The 23,196-nt window shown below is 36.3% G+C and overlaps 1 protein-coding gene across 16 annotated transcripts in view; it reads right to left on the bottom strand.

The window, feature by feature from the left end:
* Positions 1 to 23,196, bottom strand: part of LOC137240233 (protein abrupt-like) — a 935,093-nt gene that overhangs the window by 477,231 nt on the left and 434,666 nt on the right. For all 16 annotated transcript variants that reach the window (XM_067766236.1, XM_067766230.1, XM_067766235.1 and 13 more), the window contains 2 exons: positions 7,339 to 7,590; positions 7,088 to 7,286 (listed from right to left, as the gene is read on the bottom strand). In XM_067766236.1, coding sequence (XP_067622337.1) covers positions 7,088 to 7,286; positions 7,339 to 7,590 — 451 coding nt within the window. The remainder of the gene's footprint in view (positions 1 to 7,087; positions 7,287 to 7,338; positions 7,591 to 23,196) is intronic.

Genomic DNA, 23,196 nt, shown 5'->3' with positions numbered 1-23,196 from the left:
TTATTTGTGATTTCATGTTTTTTTGAAAACAACTAAAATAAAAAACAAAGAATCTGTTAAATAAAGACTTATGTATTTACGTGTAGGTAAAATTTGCCACAAAAAATGGGCCGGTCAAAAATTAATTCTATTTAAGATTTTTGGTACGCTATAAATTATTTTGGAACAATATTTTGGGATTTTGGTAGAGGCTATTATAGGTAAGCGGCAACAATGGGAAACAATGTTTTAATCTTTCACCGTGTAGCGCGTACGCGTATGTAGGTTTGTGGCTTAGAGCACTTACATAATTTGTCCAAAGATGGTGCGCTTTTGTGCAAGAAAGTAAATATCCATATTTGGAGAGATTGTTGGATTTACAAAAAACGTTTTCTATTAATTATAAACAAATAGAGTAATATTTGTTAACCAAAATAGGCCTATGCACTGCGGCTGATCAACACGAATCGATTCATATAACTTTTATATGATTTTACGTATGCTAAGTATGCGAAACAGCCTGTCAATTGATTGCATGGAAATTTTGTTAGCGTATTAATATATAGATAGTGGGCAGTATCCTATGCAAGACGGCCGTTATGATGCCGGTTGCCGCTCTGACCTAAAATCAAAAGTTTTTGGGACGTTTTTTTTGTTTCGTAATTAGCATAAAAGGCAATATAAAAAATGTAATGTTATATTTTTGTAACTTTTTCTTTTTTGTTCAGTAAAGACGTACTTTATCTAAAATGAGGGTTAAATCTGCAAATGCAACAACATTTTCGAGCAAATTTGCCATTAATTGTTATAAATAAATTAGTTAGTTTCAACAAAACTTAACTCATTATTTGTGATTTCATGTTTTTTTGAAAACAACTAAAATAAAAAACAAAGAATCTGTTAAATAAAGACTTATGTATTTACGTGTAGGTAAAATTTGCCACAAAAAATGGGCCGGTCAAAAATTAATTCTATTTAAGATTTTTGGTACGCTATAAATTATTTTGGAACAATATTTTGGGAATTTGGTAGAGGCTATTATAGGTAAGCGGCAACAATGGGAAACCATATTTGTATGCAGGTGAAACATTTGTGCCTTCGAATTTAGCGGGGATACATAAAATTTGAAATTCACATTAAACACTTAGATAATTGTTCCCAAAGACGGCGCGCTTGTGCATAAAGGTTTAGGTCTTTGAAATTCGCATTAGAAAACTTAGATAAATGTTCCCAAAGATGGCGCGCTTGTGCACGATAATGAATTACGATATTTGTATGAATTGTTCGAATTTACAAAAAACTTTTCTATTAATTATAAACAAATAGAGTAATATTTGTTAACAAAAATAGGCCTATGCACTGCGGCTGATCAATACGAATCGATTCATATAACTTTTATATGATTTTACGTATGCTAAGTATGCGAAACAGCCTGTCAATTGATTGTATGGAAATTTTGTTAGCGTATTAATATATAGATAGTGGGTAATATACTGCCTATGCAAGACGGCCGCTATGATGCCGGTTGCCGCTCTGACCTAAAATCAAAAAAGTTTTTGGGAGGTTTTTTTGTTTCGTAATTAGCATAAAAGGCAATATAAAAAATGTAATGTTATATTTTTGTAACTTTTTTTTCTGTTCAGTATAAGACGTACTTTATCTAAAATGAGGATTAAATCTGCAAATGTAACAACATTTTCGAGCAAATTTGCCATTAATTGTTATAAATAAATTAGTTAGTTTCAACAAAAGTTAATTCATTATATGTGATTTCATGTTTTTTTGAAAGCAACTAAAATAAAAAACAAAGAAACTATTAAATAAAGACTTATGTATTTACGTGTAGGTAAAATTTGCCACAAAAATGGGCCGGTCAAAAATTAATTCTATTTAAGATTTTTGGTACGCTATAAATTATTTTGGAACAATATTTTGGGATTTTGGTAGAGGCTAATATAGGTAAGCGGCAACAATGGGAAACCATATTTGTATGCAGGTGAAACATTTGTGCCTTCGAATTTAGCGGGGATATATAAAATTTGAAATTCACATTAAACACTTAGATAATTGTTCCCAAAGACGGCGCGCTTGTGCATAAAGATTTAGGTCTTTAAAATTCGCATCAGAAAACTTAGATAATTGTTCCCAAAGATGGCGCGCTTGTGCACGGTAATGAATTACGATATTTGTGTGAATTGTTCGAATTTACAAAAAACTTTCTATTAATTATAAACAAATAGAGTAATATTTGTTAACAAAAATAGGCCTATGCACTGCGGCTGATCAATACGAATCGATTCATATAACTTTTATATGATTTTACATATGCTAAGTATGCGAAACAGCCTGTCAATTGATTGCATGGAAATTTTGTTAGCGTATTAATATATAGATAGTGGGCAGTATGCCTATGCAAGACGGCCGCTATGATGCCGGTTGCCGCTCTGACCTAAAATCAAAAAAGTTTTTGGGACGTTTTTTTGTTTCGTAATGAGCATAAAAGGCAATATCAAAAATGTAATGTTATATTTTGTAACTGTTTCTTTTTTGTTCAGTAAAGACGTACTTTATCTAAAATGAGTATTAAATCTGCAAATGCAACAACATTTTCGAGCAAATTTGCCATTAATTGTTATAAATAAATTAGCTAGTTTCAACAAAACTTAACTCAATATTTGTGATTTCATATTTTTTTGAAAACAACTAAAATAAAAAACAAAGAATCTGTTAAATAAATACTTATGTATTTACGTGTAGGTAAAATTTGCCACAAAAAATGGGCCGGTCAAAAATTAATTCTTTTTAAGATTTTTGGTACGCTATAATTTATTTTGGAACAATTTTTTATTGTATGGAAATTTTGTTAGCGTATTAATATATAGATAGTGGGTAATATACTGCCTATGCAAGATGGCCGCTATGATGCCGGTTGCCGCTCTGACCTAAAATCAAAAAAGTTTTTGGGACGTTTTTGTTTTCGTAATTAGCATAAAAGGCAATATAAAAAATGATATGTTATATTTTTGATCTAAACCTTTATGCACAAGCGCGCCGTCTTTGGGAACAATTATCTAAGTGTTTAATGTGAATTCCAAATTTTATGTATCCCCGCTAAATTCGAAGGCACAAATGTTTCACCTGCATACAAATATGGTTTCCCATTGTTGCCGCTTACCTATAATAGCCTCTACCAAAATCCTAAAAAATTGTTCCAAAATAATTTATAGCGTACCAAAAATCTTAAATAGAATTAATTTTTGATCAGCCCATTTTTTGTGGAAAATTTTACCTACACGTAAATACATAAGTCTTTATTTAACAGATTCTTTTTTTTTTTATTTTAGTTGTTTTCAAAAAAACATGAAATCACAAATAATGAGTTAAATTTTGTTGAAACTAACTAATTTATTTATAACAATTAATGGCAAATTTGCTCGAAAATGTTGTTGCATTTGCAGATTTTATCCTCATTTTAGATAAAGTACGTCTTATACTGAACAAAAAAAAAAAAGTTACAAAAATATAACATTATATTTTTTATATTGCCTTTTATGCTAATTACGAAAAAAAAAGTCCCAAACACTTTTTTGATTTTAGGTCAGAGCGGCAACCGGCATCATAGCGGCCGTCTTGCATAGGCAGTATATTACCCACTATCTATATATTAATACGCTAACAAAATTTCCATGCAATCAATTGACAGGCTGTTTCGCATACTTAGCATACGTAAAATCATATAAAAGTTATACGAATCGATTCGTGTTGATCAGCCGCAGTGAATAGGCCTATTTTGGTTAACAAATATTACTCTATTTGTTTATAATTAATAGAAATTTTTTTGTAAATTCGAACAATTCACACAAATATCGTAATTCTTTACCGTGTACAAGCGCGCCATCTTTGGGAACAATTATCTAACTTTTCTGATGCGAATTTCAAAGACCTAAACCTTTATGCACAAGCGCGCCGTCTTTGGGAACAATTATCTAAGTGTTTAATGTGAATTTCAAATTTTATGTATCCCCGCTAAATTCGAAGGCACAAATGTTTCACCTGCATACAAATATGGTTTCCCATTGTTGCCGCTTACCTATAATAGCCTCTACCAAATTCCCAAAAAATTGTTCCAAAATAATTTATAGCGTACGAAAAATCTTAAATAGAATTAATTTTTGACCGTCCAATTTTTTGTGGCAAATTTTACCTACACGTAAATACATAAGTCTTTATTTAATAGTTTCTTTGTTTTTTATTTTAGTTGTTTTCAAAAAAACATGAAATCACAAATAATGAGTTAACTTTTGTTGAAACTAACCAATTTATTTCTAACAATTAACGGCAAATTTGCTCGAAAATGTTGTTGCATTTGCAGATTTAACCCTCATTTTAGATAAAGTACGTCTTTACTGAACAAAAAAGAAAAAGTTACAAAAATATAACATTACATTTTTTATATTGCCTTTTATGCTAATTACGAAACAAAAAAAACGTCCCAAAAACTTTTGATTTTAGGTCAGAGCGGCAACCGGTATCATAGCGGCCGTCTTGCATAGGCATATATTACCCACTATACCACTATATTTATTATTAGGCTAACTTTGTTTGAGTACTTAGATCCCATAATTCTAATTTGTTTATGTCGCTTAAAATTATGAAATCAATTTTATTTTAGTAAATATGTTTGCGTGAATAATTTCAATGTTTTTGTTTCTTTTTCTTTTTTTTCTAATTTATTCTGCTTTGCTATATCTTAGTATTATATCGTTCACAGACGATATTTTATGGTAGATATGGTCATATATATTCATCTCCATTTTATGAATATGAATGTTTACAAATTTAATACAAATTAATTACGTACATAGATCTCAATGGGAATCCCAACATTAAATATCCGAATATTAGAGCCTTCATATTTCCACAATGATAACATTAAAACCCGGAAAAAGGTCCAAGTGCACTTATTGCGTTTTTATATGGAACTTTTTATTCACATCACTTAATTTTTTCGCACTTTAAGTACTTTATTTTTTTCTTTCATTTAAAGTTTTTTAGTAAACTCTGCCTTCTTTCTCATTACATAATTTTTTTATATTTTTATTTTTTCTATTCTATTCGAAATTTTCGTTTTGTGTCACACTTATGTACATACTACATATGTATTTATACAAAATTAAACTCGGTAAAGCGCCAATTGCATACCTAACGGGTGGCGTGAAATAGGCTAAATTCCTTAAGCACATTTCTTCGTTTTTAACTAAAAGTTCGTGTTTTTGAATTATGACACTATTGAAGTAAATGGGCGACATATGTATATGGGAGATATAGGCCTACTGGGGAACCGAGCACACAAAACTAACTTCGGTAGCGCCCCAACGGGGACCTCCCGGGTGGTGTGGAAAAACCTATTTTTCAATATAATGTCAAGTAATTTCACCTTAATTCAATTTCTTTTGATTTTACATATTTTTTATATTTTTGTTTAAGGAGCTCCATACCAAAAGATTATAATTACATTTATAGGTTATAGGTTAAAATTATATTTTGTAGAAAATTTAAGAAAATACAATAAAAATTACAATGTCTTAATGAAAAATTTAAGTAAGTTAGACCAGTTTGCTATATTTCCGCTCACTGCTTAAATATTAACGCATTATTTCACTACCCCCAACAAAATAAGAGTTGGTCGAATTTCGACCACAGGCGATACTAGTTATTATTATTTCATATAAGTATTGTTTTCAATAAAACCGTTTAACTTAAACATTTTTTTTTTATTATTTTATTTTCAAGTTTTTAGTCTTTATTTAATTGCCTATTATTTCTCATTCTATTTAGTTCATTTAGTGACTCATTATTAAAAGGACTCTTACCTGACAATTTGTTACAATCTAAGTCCTCAATACATAATCCTTCCAAAGACTTTACTCGACCCTGCGTAACGTATGCTTGTCCCACCTCCAACTCCAAAATATTTTGATGTCACTTCTACCGGACTGTATGTAATATTTGTTCGAAATATGAGCCAAATCGGACATCATAAGTCGCTTTCTACTCATGTATTATGTGTTCCAAATATGGGCCAAATCGGAGCACAAATAAGATTTTTTTTTAATATCTCGATCTTTGTGCCATCTAGCGGCGCTTTTTTCATAGGTCGCTTTCTATTCTTGTAGTTATTATGTGTTACAAATATGAGCCAAATCGGACCACAAATACGATTTTTGTGCATATCTCGATGCTTGCGCCACCTAGCGGCGATTTTTTCATAGGTCGCTTTCTATTCTTGTATGTATTATGTTCCAAATATGAGCCAAATCGGACCACAAATACGATTTTTCAGAATATCTCGATCCTTGCCCCACCTAGCGGCGATTTTTTCATAGGTCGCTTTCTATTTTTGTATGTATTATTATAAATATAAGCCAAATCGGACCACAAATACGATTTTTGTGAATATCTCGATCCTTGCGCCACCTAGCGGCGATTTTTTCCTATTATTGCATTGTCATCGGCTCCTGAACAATATTCCAAGTTTCAAGCTTGTAGCTTATCGGGAAGCTACTTAAATTTCAATTACAAAATTCGTTCACAACGGCCGTGCACGCGGTTGTGCATGCGGCCGTGCGGCCTGCCTGTCAAGTCAAGCTAAATAAAACCGTTTAACCAGGTTTTGCAAATATTTTAGATTGTAATTAACCCGACCACTATTCGATTATTAACAACTTTTAAGGGTGGTGTTTAGTTTTTTATAATATCACAAAAACTTAGTTTGAATGAAAAATATGCATCCGTACTCGACAGACTGTCGAATTTTTTGTTTATTTTTTTAATGGTATTCCTTTTCTTATTCATTGGAAAATAATTTCAGAAAGAAATACACAAACTTACGAGAGAGTGGAGAGGTTCCTAAAATTAACTGTACGATAAAAGCCCCTGAGTATATAATATTCGGTTAACTCTATTAGAATTAAAATTAGATTTAAAAAATGTTACTAGAAATAGGTTACTTATATTAGCTATAAAAAGGGCTATGTAATGGCATATCTGGGTTAAGTGTGTAAACTTAATTCTAATTATAAATATTGGAAAGAATAAACATACATACCAAAATCATTTAAATTTATAACAGGATGTTGTTCCATATGCTTTGGACCTCCCAGTAATATACTATGCACAGCGGCTCCTTGCTGGCCAATGGAATCTTTCATTCCGTGGGTTTTATCGTCATGGTCAGAATTATCATCGTTACTTCTGTTGGACTCTTCATCGGCGCTTTCTTCATGCTTTGATTCAATATCTATATGCTGTAGTGAAGAAGTTAAGAATGATATGAAAATTACTTTATCAATCTCTTACTTGATTTAGTGACTGCGGTTTTTCGTCCTTTACAAGCCCGAATTTTAACTCACTTCCTTCTACATGTTTCCGATCACGTGCTAAGGAATGATGTACAAATGAAGAAAATTCCTTTTCGGATAGAGCACGGTCGGAGCTGATGCCATGTTGAGCACGAAACAAATCTGCACTTTTTATCCGTTTATGGGGTGGAGGGGTTAAATGGTGTTTACGATTGCGAAATACATCGGAATTCTCCCATTGAAGACAGGCCTGTGGTTCGTGATAACATATGAATATGCACTTGATTAGAACATTCATATACATACATTATATGTGACTATATCAGAGGTATATGCAGCAGCAAAGCACGGAGGAGCAAGTTTTATGAACATATATATATATATATATATATATATATATATATATATAAATACATATTGTAAGAAAACAAGTAAAATAGTACACAAATAAGTTTTCTTTCGTATACTTTCAAGGGAGATATTATTGCCGTCATAGTACGGCGACGGCGATATAAATAAATCTATCGTCGAGTAATGCCATAGCTCTTGGCTTTCATTATGATCAAGTTCACGCAACAACGGGAATTTTATTTTGACTAGGCGAACCTCGTTGCACGTTTTTCGCTGGGCCTCGGTATTGCGCTTACGCTTAAGGCCCCGTCACATAAGCAGCTTTTCATATGCGTTTAACGCAATCTACGTATGTATTATTATAGAGAACGGCGGATTGAGTGATACTGAAACCATCTGACATGAAAAAATAGCCAACTTGCAAATTTTGTTGTATGCAAAACACAAGAAGAATAATTCAACAATTGTTTTGGGTTCGAGATTTTTCACACATTGCAAGTGAAACTATTTTTCCACTCGTTGCTTCTTTTCTAACATTTTTCACAAGAAAATACTGTAATTTAACGTATGAATAGCCACAAGATATGCTAGTAAGTACTTTTCTTGTATAGAAAATTTTTATAACGCTATCTGACGGGCAATAGCAGTGTTATTTTGAAAGTAGTCTAATAAAGGCCATTTTGCATTATTGAATAGTGGAGTTATTTATTCAACAGTTTAGTGATTCGAACATTAGCAGAAGGTTGCAAATAAGAGGAATTGCAGTAAATTCGTTACAATATGAACTTTTCAAGTTTAATAAATGTAATAATTAGTTTCTTACAAAACTTGTTTTTCATTAATAGTCCATACATATATTGTTCTAGCCAATGCGAATCCATACCAGGTGGTGGCAAAGCGTATTGAACCAATTCGCCGTGCAAAAGAATGTCAAGTCAAAAGAAAATTTTCATTGATTTCGATTAACTGACATATTGTTGTACAAGGCTTTGTATATAAAATTATCAAGAAGAAGCAATCAGCTGTTGGGATAACACCACCTCTACTGAATTCGCTTTGGTTATAGCAGTGCCACACACAAAGATGACCACACATATCTTTAGTGTAAGTGGCATCATCGACATTCGTGCTCACTGCGAATTTCTGCGTATGTATGTATGGATTTACAATGTTCGCGAACGAAAAGAGAAAAAAGAATAACATTAGATAAAATGAACTAAAAGAACAAATGAAGTAAAAGAACAAATAGAACCGAAATCGAAGATCTAGTTCACTTGTTCAGTTGAGAGACCCGGTTAATTGAACAAGTTCAGAACCAAACGACCCAACTCTATGGTTAATCTTTTCGCGGTTCTACTGTATTTACAAACGCAACATCCTGCGTGATTGTGACGATGGTACTGGCATACATAAGATTGCTTTGATCGCATCTACATGAAAGAATGTATTGCGGATCGGCATTTAAAGGCTAAAATATTTCTTCAAAGTGATAGTTTTGATCGTAAAGATGGAGATTCGGTCTATTAGCGAGCTTTGGGCAATTTTGGTCATAGTGATTTTGTTTAACTATATTTTATTAAAATCATTTGTTAAAAATAAACGATAGTGAGCACAAAAAGAAATCTATTTATACTATGGCACTGTTATGAATATTTGCACCGCATTACCGGCAGTTGCTAAAGTTCGCGAGATGGCAGCGCAGCTGTAAGTTTTAATTGATTGATAGAACAGCTGATTTCTGTTGATATTTGATAAAAAACTTTTATATTTGTTGCCCAACATGCGCACGGGTCCGGCTCGTATCTTTAATTTATCTTTAAAGCATACGTATGTTGAAAACTACAGATGGAAACACGTTATGTTCAATATATCAGTTTCAGTTGGAATGTTCTTTATTATGACGGCAATAAAGATACTTATTTTTAGCCCAAACGTTAAAACGACATTTAAAGGCTAAACAATTTTTTCAAAATGATAGATATAACTTTGCAAATGTGCAACGAATTGCGATAAAAAAAAGTAATTTTTATATTCAGCTTTTCATTTCATTTCATTTATACATTACATTAGTACAGTAAATAATTGTTGTCGTCAAGACCACCTTTATTATTTTTGTAAAATGTATATTTTACAAGTTATATTATATTAAATAATTATACATAGAAAACGAACAAATTAGAAAAAACAAAGTTCATAGACCGTGTAGCCGACTATTTCATAACCCATGACGGTTTATCATCAGCGATCCACACATTGAAGGCTTGACGTTTTAACGCATCAGGCCATCAGTGCACTTTGCAAGTTTCTATTTATAACTCATTTTCTATTCTTTGTTGTTTATATTCTTTACCACCGTCAATTGAGTGCGCCAATCAGGTGCTATTATCTCTTTAGACGAGGATTTTGTTGCAGCCCATATAGTTTTTCCTTCAAGCTCTTGCTTTCTTAGGATTCCAGGGTGCTTTTTCGGTAGACATTTTACAAAAGTAATAAAGGTGGTCTTGAAGAAAACAAATTAATATTATAATTAATTATTTACAGACCAATAAAACCAAATCTAACATTATATACTTTCAGTCTACGGAAAAAGCACCCTGGAATCCTAACAAAGCAAGAGCTTGAAGGAAAAACCATATGGGCTGCAACTAAATCCTCGTCTAAAGAGAATATAGCACCTGCTTGGCGCACTCAATTGACGGTGGTAACCAGGCATGCTTAACCAACGAACCGATATCATTTCGTTACGATAATTAACGTTAATAAACGAAACAAAGTCATTTCGTTTCGTTTATTAACGTTAAGAACGTCAAATTAACGAAATGATTTTGTTTCGTTTTCTGCCATATCAAAACGAAATCAAATCGTTTACGTTGATTATTAATTTCAAACTATGATGGCAAAGCTGATTGACGGCGGAGTCATTAAAGGTGAAAGCATTAGCCAAGCTGTTTGCAACTTTTCTCGAAAAGCTTTTCGTTTCGGTTAAAAACGAGATACAATTTATCTTGATAATTCCTTTATCGATAATATTTCGAAGTGTTTCAACGGAAACGGTGGAAATTTTTTGATAAACGATTAGCTTAACGTTAAGGTGCATCGCTGGTGGTAACGAATATAAACAGCAAAGAATAGAAAACGAGTTATAAATAGAAACTTGCAAAGTTCATTGATGGCCTGATGCGTTAAAACGTCAAGCCTTCAATGTGTGTATCGCTGATGATAAACCGTCATGGGTTTTGAAATAGTCGGCTATACGGTCTATTAACTTTGTTTTTTCTAATTTGTTCGTTTTCTATGTATAATTATTTAATATAATATAACTTGTAAAATATATATTTTACAAAAATGATAAAGGTGGTCTTGAATACAACAAATTAATATTATAATTAGTACAGTAAGATAGTTTATCTTTTATAGTACAACAAACAGTGTCATAGATATGTATTTAACAAGATTGAATATAATTTTGGAATAAAAAAGGGATACACAGTATTTCTAAAGTTAACCTAAGTTAATGATGCTATGAAAAGTACAGTAGTAGTGATATAAAATATATATAGATATAGTAGACACATTAAAGACAATAAATTAAAAATATACTCAAAGTAAACGGCTTAGGAAAAAATTGAATAAAAAAGAAATAAAAAAAAATGGTCAGATTAAGATTAATGTGTACAGAAATAATTGAAAAGAATGCGCTGATAATTGCTTTGGTTTACATTGTTCCTTATTGCAGCTGGGATTGAGTTCCATATATAAATGGTGTTGACGAAAAACAGCTTTGTAGAGACAACAAAATTGAAGCTGGGTACAACTATACTACAGCACCTGAGAGATCTAGCAAATGTGAGTTTTTAATATAAGTACGGTGGGGATTTAGTAGAAATCAACCTGAACAAGAAAATTACACTTCTAGCCTTCTGATAGGCGAATATGTCACATCCTAAGAGTTGAAACCGCCACGCAGGAATATGATCGAACCTGCGGAACCCAAATACGTAGCGAGTTACCTGATTGAAGGCAATCTCAATTTTATGTGCAGAGCACGAATCTAATTTGTTGTAAACTAGCTCAGAGTAGGTTATTACTGGCAATATAAGCTGTACGGCAAGCTTTCTTCTAATTTGAGGAGGCGTAAACGGTGTAGATTGCCTAAGATTGCGCAATGTACCATACACTTTACCAACAACAGAGTTGATATGGTCAACACAAGTTAGGTTTGAGTTAATTACGAAACCCAGATTCGTGATTTTAGTAACAGTTTGTAGAGCAGTATTACCAATGCATATAGTAGGAGTTAGTACATCGACGACCATTTTCTTAGAAATAGGTAATACAAACGTTTAATTAGCATTAAGGCAAAAAAGACCATTACTATTGGCCCAGTACTGCACGCATGATAGGTCATTATTTACTTTGACACCAAGTGTGCTTAAGTTACGAAACTACCAGATAAATACATTTGTATATCATCTGCATACGCATGCATGCTCATGTGCTTACACACTGAAAAAATGTCGTTTATAAAAATACTAAATAATAAGGGCCCAAGGATGGAGCCCTGCAGAACACCTTGGATCAAGTTTTTCATACCCGATACTTCACTTCCTGTGTTGACAAATTGAACTATTCCAGTTAAATAGCTTTCCATTAGCATCAAGGCGCTTTTAGTAAATCGGAAGTATAGCTGTAGTTTATAACGGAGCAACTCGTGGTCGACAAAGTCGAAAGCTTTTGAAAAGTCTAGTAAGCAGAGCAGGGTGGAGCTGGTTATTATCGAAGGGTATTCGGATATCATCGATTACTTTTAGTAATGCAGTTGCACAGCTGTGATTAGCTCTAAAACCGGACTGGTACGGCGAAAGTAGATTATGCCTCAAAATATGTGAGTTGATTTGATCTGCTATCAGCCTTACAAAAACTTAAGATAATACTGGCAGAATGCTTATGGGCCGATAATCAGTGACTAAGCTCGCAGACCGTTTTTTAGGAACAGGCTTAAGTATTGCACACTTCCACGACTCAGGAAAGCAAGATGACGTAATGCAGTGGTTAAGAATGTGTGTAAGGGTACTCAATACAAATGGTAAAATAATTTTTATAAATTTAATTGGTACACCATCAATTCCAGTTGCGTTGGACTTTATTTTAAGAACACTTCTTACTACCTCACATTCAGTAACCGCAGAGAATTCGAATGGACTTCCAGAGAAACACACAGAACCATTTGGAACAAAATTACCAAAGTCAACATACCAACCACTGAACTACGCACAAACGCACCATTAAGGGTATCTGCATTCAAAGTAAAATCTTGCCTTTTATTTTCATATATTCCAAGACTCTTTTAATTACGCCAAAGAGATTTAGGATGTAATGAGGGATTTTTGAAGTGAAGAACTTACATTTTTGGTTTCTTATAATCCTTGTAGCAGAGTTTCTAGCGATTCTGTAGGCCTGCCATGCTACATCAGTTTTAATCCTCCTCCACGATTTGTATGCCTTATTGCGCGCTTTAATTGCAGAAATAACTTGGCCGTTATACCAGAGACAGGACCTATTTGTAGGGTTGCTATAGCGAGTGGGGACATGCTTGTTATAGGCATCTAGAATCTTATATTAAGAAACTCAAGTTTTTCATTGGCAGTAACGAGGCGCCAGCATTCACTGAAATCAACATGAGACAAATCGGATTACAAAGCATTGTTTTCAAGAAAACGATAATACCTAATAGCAAAAGAGCTATTTGCATCACAGCGGTCAAAGTTAAAGTCAAAGGAACAAAAGATAAGGTAATGGTCTGATAGAAATGGTATCTGGTCAAATTTTAAAACAACAGCCAAGTCAGAAACAATAAAATAATCAAGTAGACTAGGACAACAATTAATACAAAACCTTGTAGGAATATCCCGATTTACAACACTAAGACCAATACCACAGAAGTCATTCAATAGACTGGAACTATACGAGTCACGAACGAGGAGATTAACATTGAAGTCGCCACAAACAATTATACTATCATAAGCTACAATGTGCGAGGACAAGGAAGAAAGTAACAAGTCATGACTATTAGTTTTATGGGGACTGTAAACGCATGACACAAGGACCTTTGTGAGCGCAGAACTCGTAAACTGCGTCAACTGGCAGCCGATGGTAACATTGGCATCCGACCACCTGCCCATACTTATTTCGTTCGAGCGTACCGCCGACTTCATCGTCACCGAAAAACGCACTTTCATAAACTTCAAAAAAGGAAAGTGGGAAGAATATAAATCTGCAACAGACAGCAGCTTTGCTGCCCTCCCTATCCCGACTGATGCCCGCCAAGGGGAGCGTGCCTTCCGTAAGGTCATTGAATCCGCCTCGGCATATTTCATTCCCGCCGGGAGAATCCCCGAAATCAGGCCCCACTTCCCGGCGGAGGCCGCGAGCTTAGCGAGGGAACGCGACCTTATAAGACAGCTTGATCCAGGCGACCCCCAAATAAGGGATATAAACCAACGCATCAGATTGTTTGTGGACGAACACAAGCGGGCGAAATGGGAAGAGCACCTAAGAGGTTGTAACCTCTCTACCGGTGTAGGTAAACTTTGGTCCACCGTAAAGTCCCTATCGAATCCGACTAAGCACAAAGACAAAGTCTCCATCGCCTTTGGCGATAAGGTGCTGTCGGATGCGAAAAAATGCGCGAGCGCTTTCTGCCGACAATATATAATGCATCCTATGGTCGACAAAGATAGACGGAGAGCCAATAGACACGCACATAAACACAAATTCAGCACGTCACCAATCACCATCACCGCTAAAGAGGTTGAGGACGCCATTGGTCGTGCTAAACCATCCAAAGCAGTGGGCCCAGACGGCATAGCCATGCCGATGCTTAAAAACCTAGGGAAAGAGGGTTTCAAATATTTAGCGCATGTCTTCAACCTGTCTCTTTCCACCTTTGTCATACCCGAGAAATGGAAAATGGCCAAGGTGGTCCCGCTACTAAAGCCTGTGAAACCAGCTAACGTAGGTGAGTCATATCGTCCGATATCTCTCCTATCGCCAGTGGCAAAGACGCTTGAAGCCATTTTGCTCCCTTATTTCCAAGCACATTTGCAGCTAGCCCCTCATCAGCATGGCTTCGGAAAACTCCATAGCACTACCTCCGCGCTAAATGTCATTAGCACCCAGATAAATTGCGGTTTGAATCAATATCCCCACCATAGAACAGTACTCGTAGCGTTAGACCTATCAAAAGTTTTGATACGGTCAACCATGGCTCGTTACTGCAAGACCTGGAAGGGTCTACCCTTCCCCCATGTCTTAAAAGGTGGACCGCAAATTATCTGGGTGGTCGGCAGGCATCGGTGCAATTCAGAAACGAAACATCAAAACAAAGGAGAATTAAACAAGGGGTGCCACAGGGTGGTGTCCTATCCCCGCTTTTGTTTAATTTCTACATATCTAAGCTACCTTCACCACCGGAAGGAGTCACGATTGTTTCCTACGCCGATGACTGCACAATAATGGCCACAGGCCCAGGCCCAAAGATCGATGAGCTATGCAATAAAATAAACGGCTATCTCCCTGATCTCTCCAGTTTTTTCGCCTCGCGAAACGTGGCATTGTCACCGACTAAATCTTCCGCGACCTTATTTACAACATGGACGCCCCAAATGTCGACCATATTGAACATCCACGTCGATGGCCCTACGCTAGCGACTGTCCTACACCCCAAAATCTTGGGTGTGACGTTTGATCAGGATCTAGATTTTGGTTCGCACGCAACAGCAATTGTTCCAAGAATTCAGAGCCGTAATAAAATCCTCAAATCCCTTGCTGGCAGTACCTGGGGAAAAGATAAAGAAACGCTCTTGACCACATACAAAGCAATTAGCCAGCCGATTACGTGCTACGCGTCACCCATATGGTCGCCAAGCCTAAAAACCATCCACTGGAAGAAACTACAGGCCTGCCAAAATACTGCTCTCAGAATCGCCACGGGCTGTCTTCTTATGTCCCCAGAACACCATCTGCATAATGAGGTGAGAATACTCCCCATCAGGGAGAGAAATGAGATGCTTACCAAACAGTTTCTGTTGAATACCCATAAACCTGGGCATCCCAACAGACATCTGATTGACGAACCAGCACCGTCTAGGGGCCTAAGGAGTCATCTCCGTAAGCATTTTGAAGAAATACGGCACCTGAGAACCCAGCCGTATGAAGCGGAAAAACACAAGCAGGTCCTTGGTGAACTCCATAGACAGGCGTCGGACCTTTATGTCGGGAATTGCCCGGTGAATCCAGTACTTGAAGAAAAATATCCAGAACTCGCAGAAGAGGAACGCATACTCCCCAGGGAAACGCGTGTCACTCTTGCTCAACTTCGTTCTGGATACTGTAACAGGTTAAACTCTTACCTATCCAGAATCAACCCCGACATACAAAATGTATGCCCTGCTTGCAATGTGTCCCCACATGACACCAACCATCTCTTTAATTGTAATGTGGAACCAACGCCTCTAACACCCCTTGCCTTATGGTCCACCCCTGTTGAAACGGCAAGTTTCCTTGGACTCCCGTTAGAGGATATTGATGACAATTTGTGATCGGTCGCGGCTATTAGGTGGGGCGAGCATTGCTACAACAACAACAACAACAAGGACCTTTGTAGCAGCACCACGTTACTCAACAAACAAATACTCTGTACCGGGGCCCCCCGACTTGCAAATAGGCTTCATATTTATATATTTTTTACAATAAATTGCAACGCCTCCACCCTTTTTACCCACTCTGTCATTACGAACCAGATTATAGTTGCTTATATTGAAGTGCCTGTCATCAAGATCTTCAGCAAACCAAGTCTCTGAAACACATATAATGTCAACATTCGAATTTTCAAAAACATACCTTACAAAATCTATCTTCTCAGCATTCAAGCTTCTGGCGTTAAAATGTACAATATTAAAAGCATTCCCACGCTGACATAAAACATTTATCATAGCAAGACTATTATCGCCCGCACCACTCAAATTGCTGCTAAGGGTCACCATAATGTATGCAAACAAAAGCAACCATAAGACGAACACACAAAGTTACAGCAGCGAAAGTAGTCAAAGACGAGAAACATAAGTAAAAGAGTTATAAGAGATTTAGTCCGAAAGATTTAGGGAATTAAGAAAATCAGTTGGATAACACTGAACTTTTGAGTTTCATCTTGCTCAACTGTATCGCAACTTAGATACACTCTTCTCTCACCTGACAATAAATTAGATACAATAAACTGATTAAAAGTTGAGAAATCGTAATTTTTTGGACATAAAATAGCTTTTGAATGAAAATTAGATATGGTTCTGTCATTTATTTCATTTGTTCCAAAGACTTTAGCAGTGAGGTTATTATGATCAATGTAGCATTTTCGAGGTATTTTAATCGTATCTTCGGATATATTTCATTTAATTTCTAAGTCACCATTTCCCATTTTGTAGTAATCGTCGAATTTTTAATTTTGCCCACAACGGTGAGCGTTTTATACAATTTTCAATCAATCCCCAAAATGGCGAATTAACATTCATGATGTTTTGTGACGGTATCATTGCGTTCTATGAGGATTTTTAATTCTTCGCATATAGAAATTTGCGGCAAACTCACCTTCCCCTTGTGACAACAAATTCAGGAATTGTTATCGCTAACCTCCCCTGTTTAAAGTTTCGCCGTGCAGAACAGACATTGCTGGTCCATACGCCCAACGCTATGTTGTTCTACTGAAATTCCGAGGCGTGCGCAACAATACGTTTTTGGAAGCTTTTCCTGCGCCCTCCTAGCGTTCACATCACTTCTTAGCCTTAAAATGTATGACTGTTGCAAATCACTTCTACGCTGACCTATTGTCTGTTCACTTTGTTCTTGTCGGTGTTTACGCACACGCTGGCTTAAACGCTGTAGATCAATATTTCTTTGCGGACTTGGTTGACTCCGTCTAGCGTTTTACCGATTTTTTCGCTCAGCTAAGGCATTTAAGGTCCTCCTTCTAGGTATTGTAATATCTGGATAGTAGTAAATTGTGAGCAAAATAATTGATAAATACAAATTTAACAACTTACTACGTATGTATATATGTATGTAGGTATTTAACTTAAACGTTTTTCAAAGTTTCAAATCAAAAATCAATAGAAATCAGCTGTTCTAATTTGCTTATATGCGGCTACGATGTCACCATCAAAATTGCGAAAATTGTATTGTGGAATGTTTTATGAACGTATGTATGCATGTATGTATATAAAAGTCTTTTGCTAAACATCAACAGAAATCAGCTGTCAATCAATTAAAACTTACAGCTCGCGCTACATAACGCTAGATGGCATGATGAATGCAGTGCAAATATTCACAACAGTGCCATAGTACAAATAGATTTCTTTGTATGCTCACAATCGTTTATTTTTAACAAATTATTTTAATAAAATATAGGTAAACAAAAGCACTACGACAAAAGTTGCCCAAAGCTCGCTAATAGTTCGAATCTCCATCTTTACAAACAAAACTTTATTTATAGATTTGGACTCCAAATAAGAGCGAAAAAGGGACCCGTACATAAAAACAGCAGTTAGAAGTAATATATATGATGATAGGCCCATAGTCAGAGTCGAATTCAAATAGAGTTTTATTGGGTTAAATACAGTTCCAAATTATGCAACATTTTAAGGCCCAGTTAAAGTTGACTACAGTTTAACCCTGCCACTTTGGCCGCTTAAGCTGAGATGAGCAGCAAGATTTTATGCTATAGAACAAAATGGCAAGGTCAAATTGTAGTCAAATTTAACTGGAGTTTAAACTCGCAGTGAAAAACCGGGCATACGTCTGTTAGAGTCAACTTAAACATTATTTTCTCTCTGAAAAATTATTTTAAATTTAAAATGACGTAAGCGCGATGTTAAAAATTTTCCCAAATTATTAAATAAATTAAAGTTAATAATTGCTTCAATCAAATGTTTTCATATATTTAAAAGCAATAATTTAATTCCCGCTTAATTCGAACAAATAATTCTTTGCATTTCTGTAAACAGAACAAAGAAAAGACCAGTTTCTTTGAAACCTGCACAAGGTAGCACAAGAAGCATATCTTTGACACATGATAAATACTGTAACGAATTTATTTGCAAATCCTCTTATTTGCCCTTCTGCTAAGTTCGAATCACTAAACTGTTGAATAAATTCCGAAGATTGGGAATACAACTTGGACATGGCAAAGTTGAGTGAATTGAGGATCCAGCAACTGAAAAAGGAGTTGGAGAACCGTTGATTGAATACAACCGGCAATAAGATCGAACTTCAAGCACGGCTACGAGAGGTAATGGAGTCGCAAGGAATTGATGTGGACGAGTATGTCTTTAATCCTGATGGCGACGAGACAACAACAAAAAGAGAAAAACGAAACATCGCAGACAGTTACGAGCACAGACTTAAACATGATTTTGGCTGCAATATCTGCACAAACATCGACAGTAACATCAATGTCGTCGCAAATGTCATCTCAACTGGAAGAACAGAAGACACATATTGCAGAAATGTCGTCAGAAATAACATCGAAGATTGAAGCACAAGAAACGCGTATGTCAGAAATGTCGACACAGATTACATCAAAGATGGAAACACAACTGAAAAACAAGAGGCACGCATAACAGTACAACTCGAAGCGCAAGAGGCGCGTATATCATCAAAACTCGAAGCGCGTATGGACGAGAAAATAACGCAGTTTTAGGAAAAAATCAAAGCAGAGGTGGATGCTTTGAGAGGTCGTATACAAGAGTTGCAATTAAATAGCCCAGCTGTTTCAGCAAGCAATCCAAAGGTAAAAACACCATCCTTTGACGGTTCTGTTCCTTTCCAGGTCTTTAAGTTACAGTTTGAGAAGACCGCAGCAGTGAACAACTGGAATGCTGAAGATAAAGTCGCAGCTCTATTCGTGGCATTGAAAGGGCCAGCAGCCGAAATCCTTCAGACGATTCCCGAAGGAGAGCGGAAGAACTATGAAGCATTGATGGCCGCTGTCGAGAGACGTTATGGAAGCGAGCATAGGAAACAGATATTCCAAATTGAGTTGCTAAACCGTCAACAAAGAGCGAATGAGACTTTGCAGCTCTCAAAATGATGTGGTGTATAAAATAACATGCAATGGTCGCGATGATGATAAATGTGGAAAATGTTATATTGGAACAACCAAACGACAATTGGGTATACGTATCAATGAACACCAAAAAGACGCAGCAAACAAAAAAACGAACATCGGTTTAGCTCATCACTTAACAAAGAGCAACCATATAGCGGACTTCTCAAATGTCGAAATATTAGATATTGAAAAAAGAGAAAAAACGAGAATGTCTCTAGAAAGCATAAGAATGCAACAACAAATACACAACACACTAAATTTTAAAGAAGACTTTGACAACATCAGCAGCGTCTACTCAGCTGTTATTCAGATATGCAAATCAAAGTAAACAAAAAAATGCAAGTGCCAACTCTTTATGTTTGTTTAAAAATAACGTGCAATTTATAATTTAATTGTAATATAATTAATGTAAGTAAAAGAAAAAAATTTGTGTGAAGTGTTAGTTTCATGTTTATTGTTAGAAAAAAGTATCAAATGTTAATATGCATATTATTTTTACATATTTAGCATTAAAGAAAATCCCCAGAAGATGACGTGAGAAAAAAGAACGTCGAAACGCGTCGGGAAAACAACAACAACTGTGTTTTAATTTTTTGACCATATGTGCTCAACCCAGCAAACATAAATATCAGAAATTGGTCCATATATAAATATAAAGATTGCCTCGGATGTTGAAAGATTGGCTCATCTCGCAAATGCGGACGCACCCCTGGAATACACCGAGAGGGTAAAAATCCAGAGTTTTATAAGTGGCATACGGGACGTGGAAACGAAGCGATCTACATACGCAAACCCAAAGCTGACATTTTCTGAAACGGTAAAACATTCATTGACTCAGGAAACTGCCTCCCTATTGAGTAAACCAGCATATAAGGCTCATCGTGTGGAAGTAGAAAGACCAGAGTGGGTAGACACAATTTTGGAATGCAAGCACTGTTCAAAGGCCGAGGCTAAAGAAGACATTATAGATGTCCGGCTAATGACTATAACATGTACAGATGAATGGGACAAGGAAAGAAAGTGTCAGCTACAGATCTGTCACGTGTTATGCAAGGGCTCGAACGAAACGAAAGACCAAACAGAGAAGAGATGTCAGAAGAGAGTCCCATTGCGAAGTCATATTGGGCACAGTGGAACAGTTTAGAATTGATATCCGGTTGCCTTCATCGAGTATGGGAGCGTGAGGATGGTAAATGCAACAAGAAACTGACAGTTGTTCCCAGAAAGAGGATTCCTGACGTGCTCAGCGAGCTGCATAATGGTCCAAGTGGAGGTCATCTTGGAATCACGAAGACGCTCGAGAAAATTAAGCAGAGATTCTATTGGGTTGGTTGCCGTCAGTCGGTCACCGAGTGGATTGCCAACTGCGAGGTTTGCAACAGAGCGAAAAGGCTCAAAACTCGAAGTCATGGACAGATGAAGCAGTATATTTCAGGTGCACCATTTGAAAGGATCGCCATGGATGTCGCAGGTCCATTTCCTACTAGCAACCACGGAAACAAATACGTACTGGTGGTTACGGATTATTTCAGTAAATGGCCAGAGGTATACCCAATCCCACTTCTGACACCAATTGTAACGATTTACTGCAAATCCTCTTATTTGTCCTTTTGCTAAGTTCGAATCACTAAACTGTTGAATAAATAACTCCAATATTGAATAATGGAAAAATGGCCTTTATTAAAGTACTTCACAATAACACTTATACTTTGCAACTAGCTGGCTTAATAACCAAACTGATTGATAGCTCAAATGAAAACTCCTATTGCCCGACAGATTGCGTGCTTAAACAATAACTGCTTGATAAATCAAACTGAAAACCAGCGCCTCTACATTTGCTGCCTTTTATACTCTCTAATTTCAACGTTCGCATCTTCTAGGCGCTTCCATTTCCAGAATCTACTAGTTGCTATCAGCTCTCAAATTTCTGAGCTGTAATTACAATTGCACGATTTTATAGCTCCTCTCATTGCATACTTTCAGGAGTATCTCAGATATATGCATGTGTTTGTGCATTGATTCTCCGCTGCTCGTATACGTACATGGTACATATGTGTAGACGCAATTATTGATTCGGTTATGTAGATACATAATGATTGAATTATTGATGTGCATCAAGTCACTGCTTAGCATCGGCTTAGAGAGGATAGCATCGCTCAGTGCTGCTAACATTCGTTACAATACGAAGTACGTACTGTGCAAAGAATAAAATATATGTACAAACACTCCACTCATAGGAGAAAAGGCTTTGAAGAGCTATACTATGCTATTAATCAAAACAGCCATCGCCAAACTATTAAATAAATTAAAAACAAGTAAGGAAGGGTGTTTACTTTTGCACTAACACATCACTATGTGTATTTATAAAGAAGGCGCGGAGTTAAATTAAAACATGTATTTTATTCACACTTCAAAGGCTTGCAATATAAAACAAAGTTATAAAAATTTAGATTAATTATATAAAAGAAATAAGAGTGGGATATTTGCGCGACGGCGGGCTGGCGATTCGGTTTAGCACGGCGAAAATCTTTTGACGGGCATGATCGAGGCATGCAGTTGGGCAGTTATAAGTAAACTAACTGAGAGTGAGCGCGGTGTTGGTCGGCAAGCACAGCTGAGCTGCACTTGCGCTTGGCCGCACTGGCCGGGTGTTGCCAGACGGAGGGGGGCGGACTTAGTCCGAAAACTGGATCATGTCTTCAATATGCTCCCCACCCCCCTCGGTCCCTCGGTTGTTCTGCGGGTCATGTAAATACAAGAAAAGAAAAACAAAGATTCGTATTTTTTAGGCATGGTTGAGGGTAGCTTATATATCTTTTAAGATTGCTAGGGGGCATGAAGCAGAGGGTACCAGAGGTAGGGTTGGCACTACTAGGCAGTTGGTAGCACGCACAGTTTGGCAATATTTCGGGTTATTAGTCCGTTTTGGGTTTTGAGTTCCACAACTCGAACATGGTTATCCGATCCAGGGTGTAAAGTGATTACCCGTCCCAAACGCCATTCGTTCGGGGGTAGTAAATCATCCTTTACCACGACTCAATCTCCAACTTGAATATTGCGTTGAGGGCATTTCCATTTGTACCGCTTATGCAGCTCCTTGAGATACTCGTTCTTCCATCGTGTGCTGAATTGGTGGTGAAGCACTTTCAGTTTCTGCCATTTGTTGACCAAGGTGAGATGCTCTGCAGTTGGCTCCGGTAACGACAAGAGCGGCGCGCCACGTAGGAAATGCCCAGGGGTTAGGACTAGGGGATCCATTGGATCTTCGGACGTAGGGGAGAGCAGTCGGGAGTTGAGGACCGCCTCTATGCGTACTAGGAGGGTAGTAAGCTCTTCGAAGGAGAACTT

Source organism: Eurosta solidaginis, chromosome 2 (assembly GCF_040869045.1).
Source record: "Eurosta solidaginis isolate ZX-2024a chromosome 2, ASM4086904v1, whole genome shotgun sequence".
NCBI lineage: Eukaryota > Metazoa > Arthropoda > Insecta > Diptera > Tephritidae > Eurosta > Eurosta solidaginis.
This window is presented reverse-complemented; position numbering and strand designations above follow the sequence as displayed.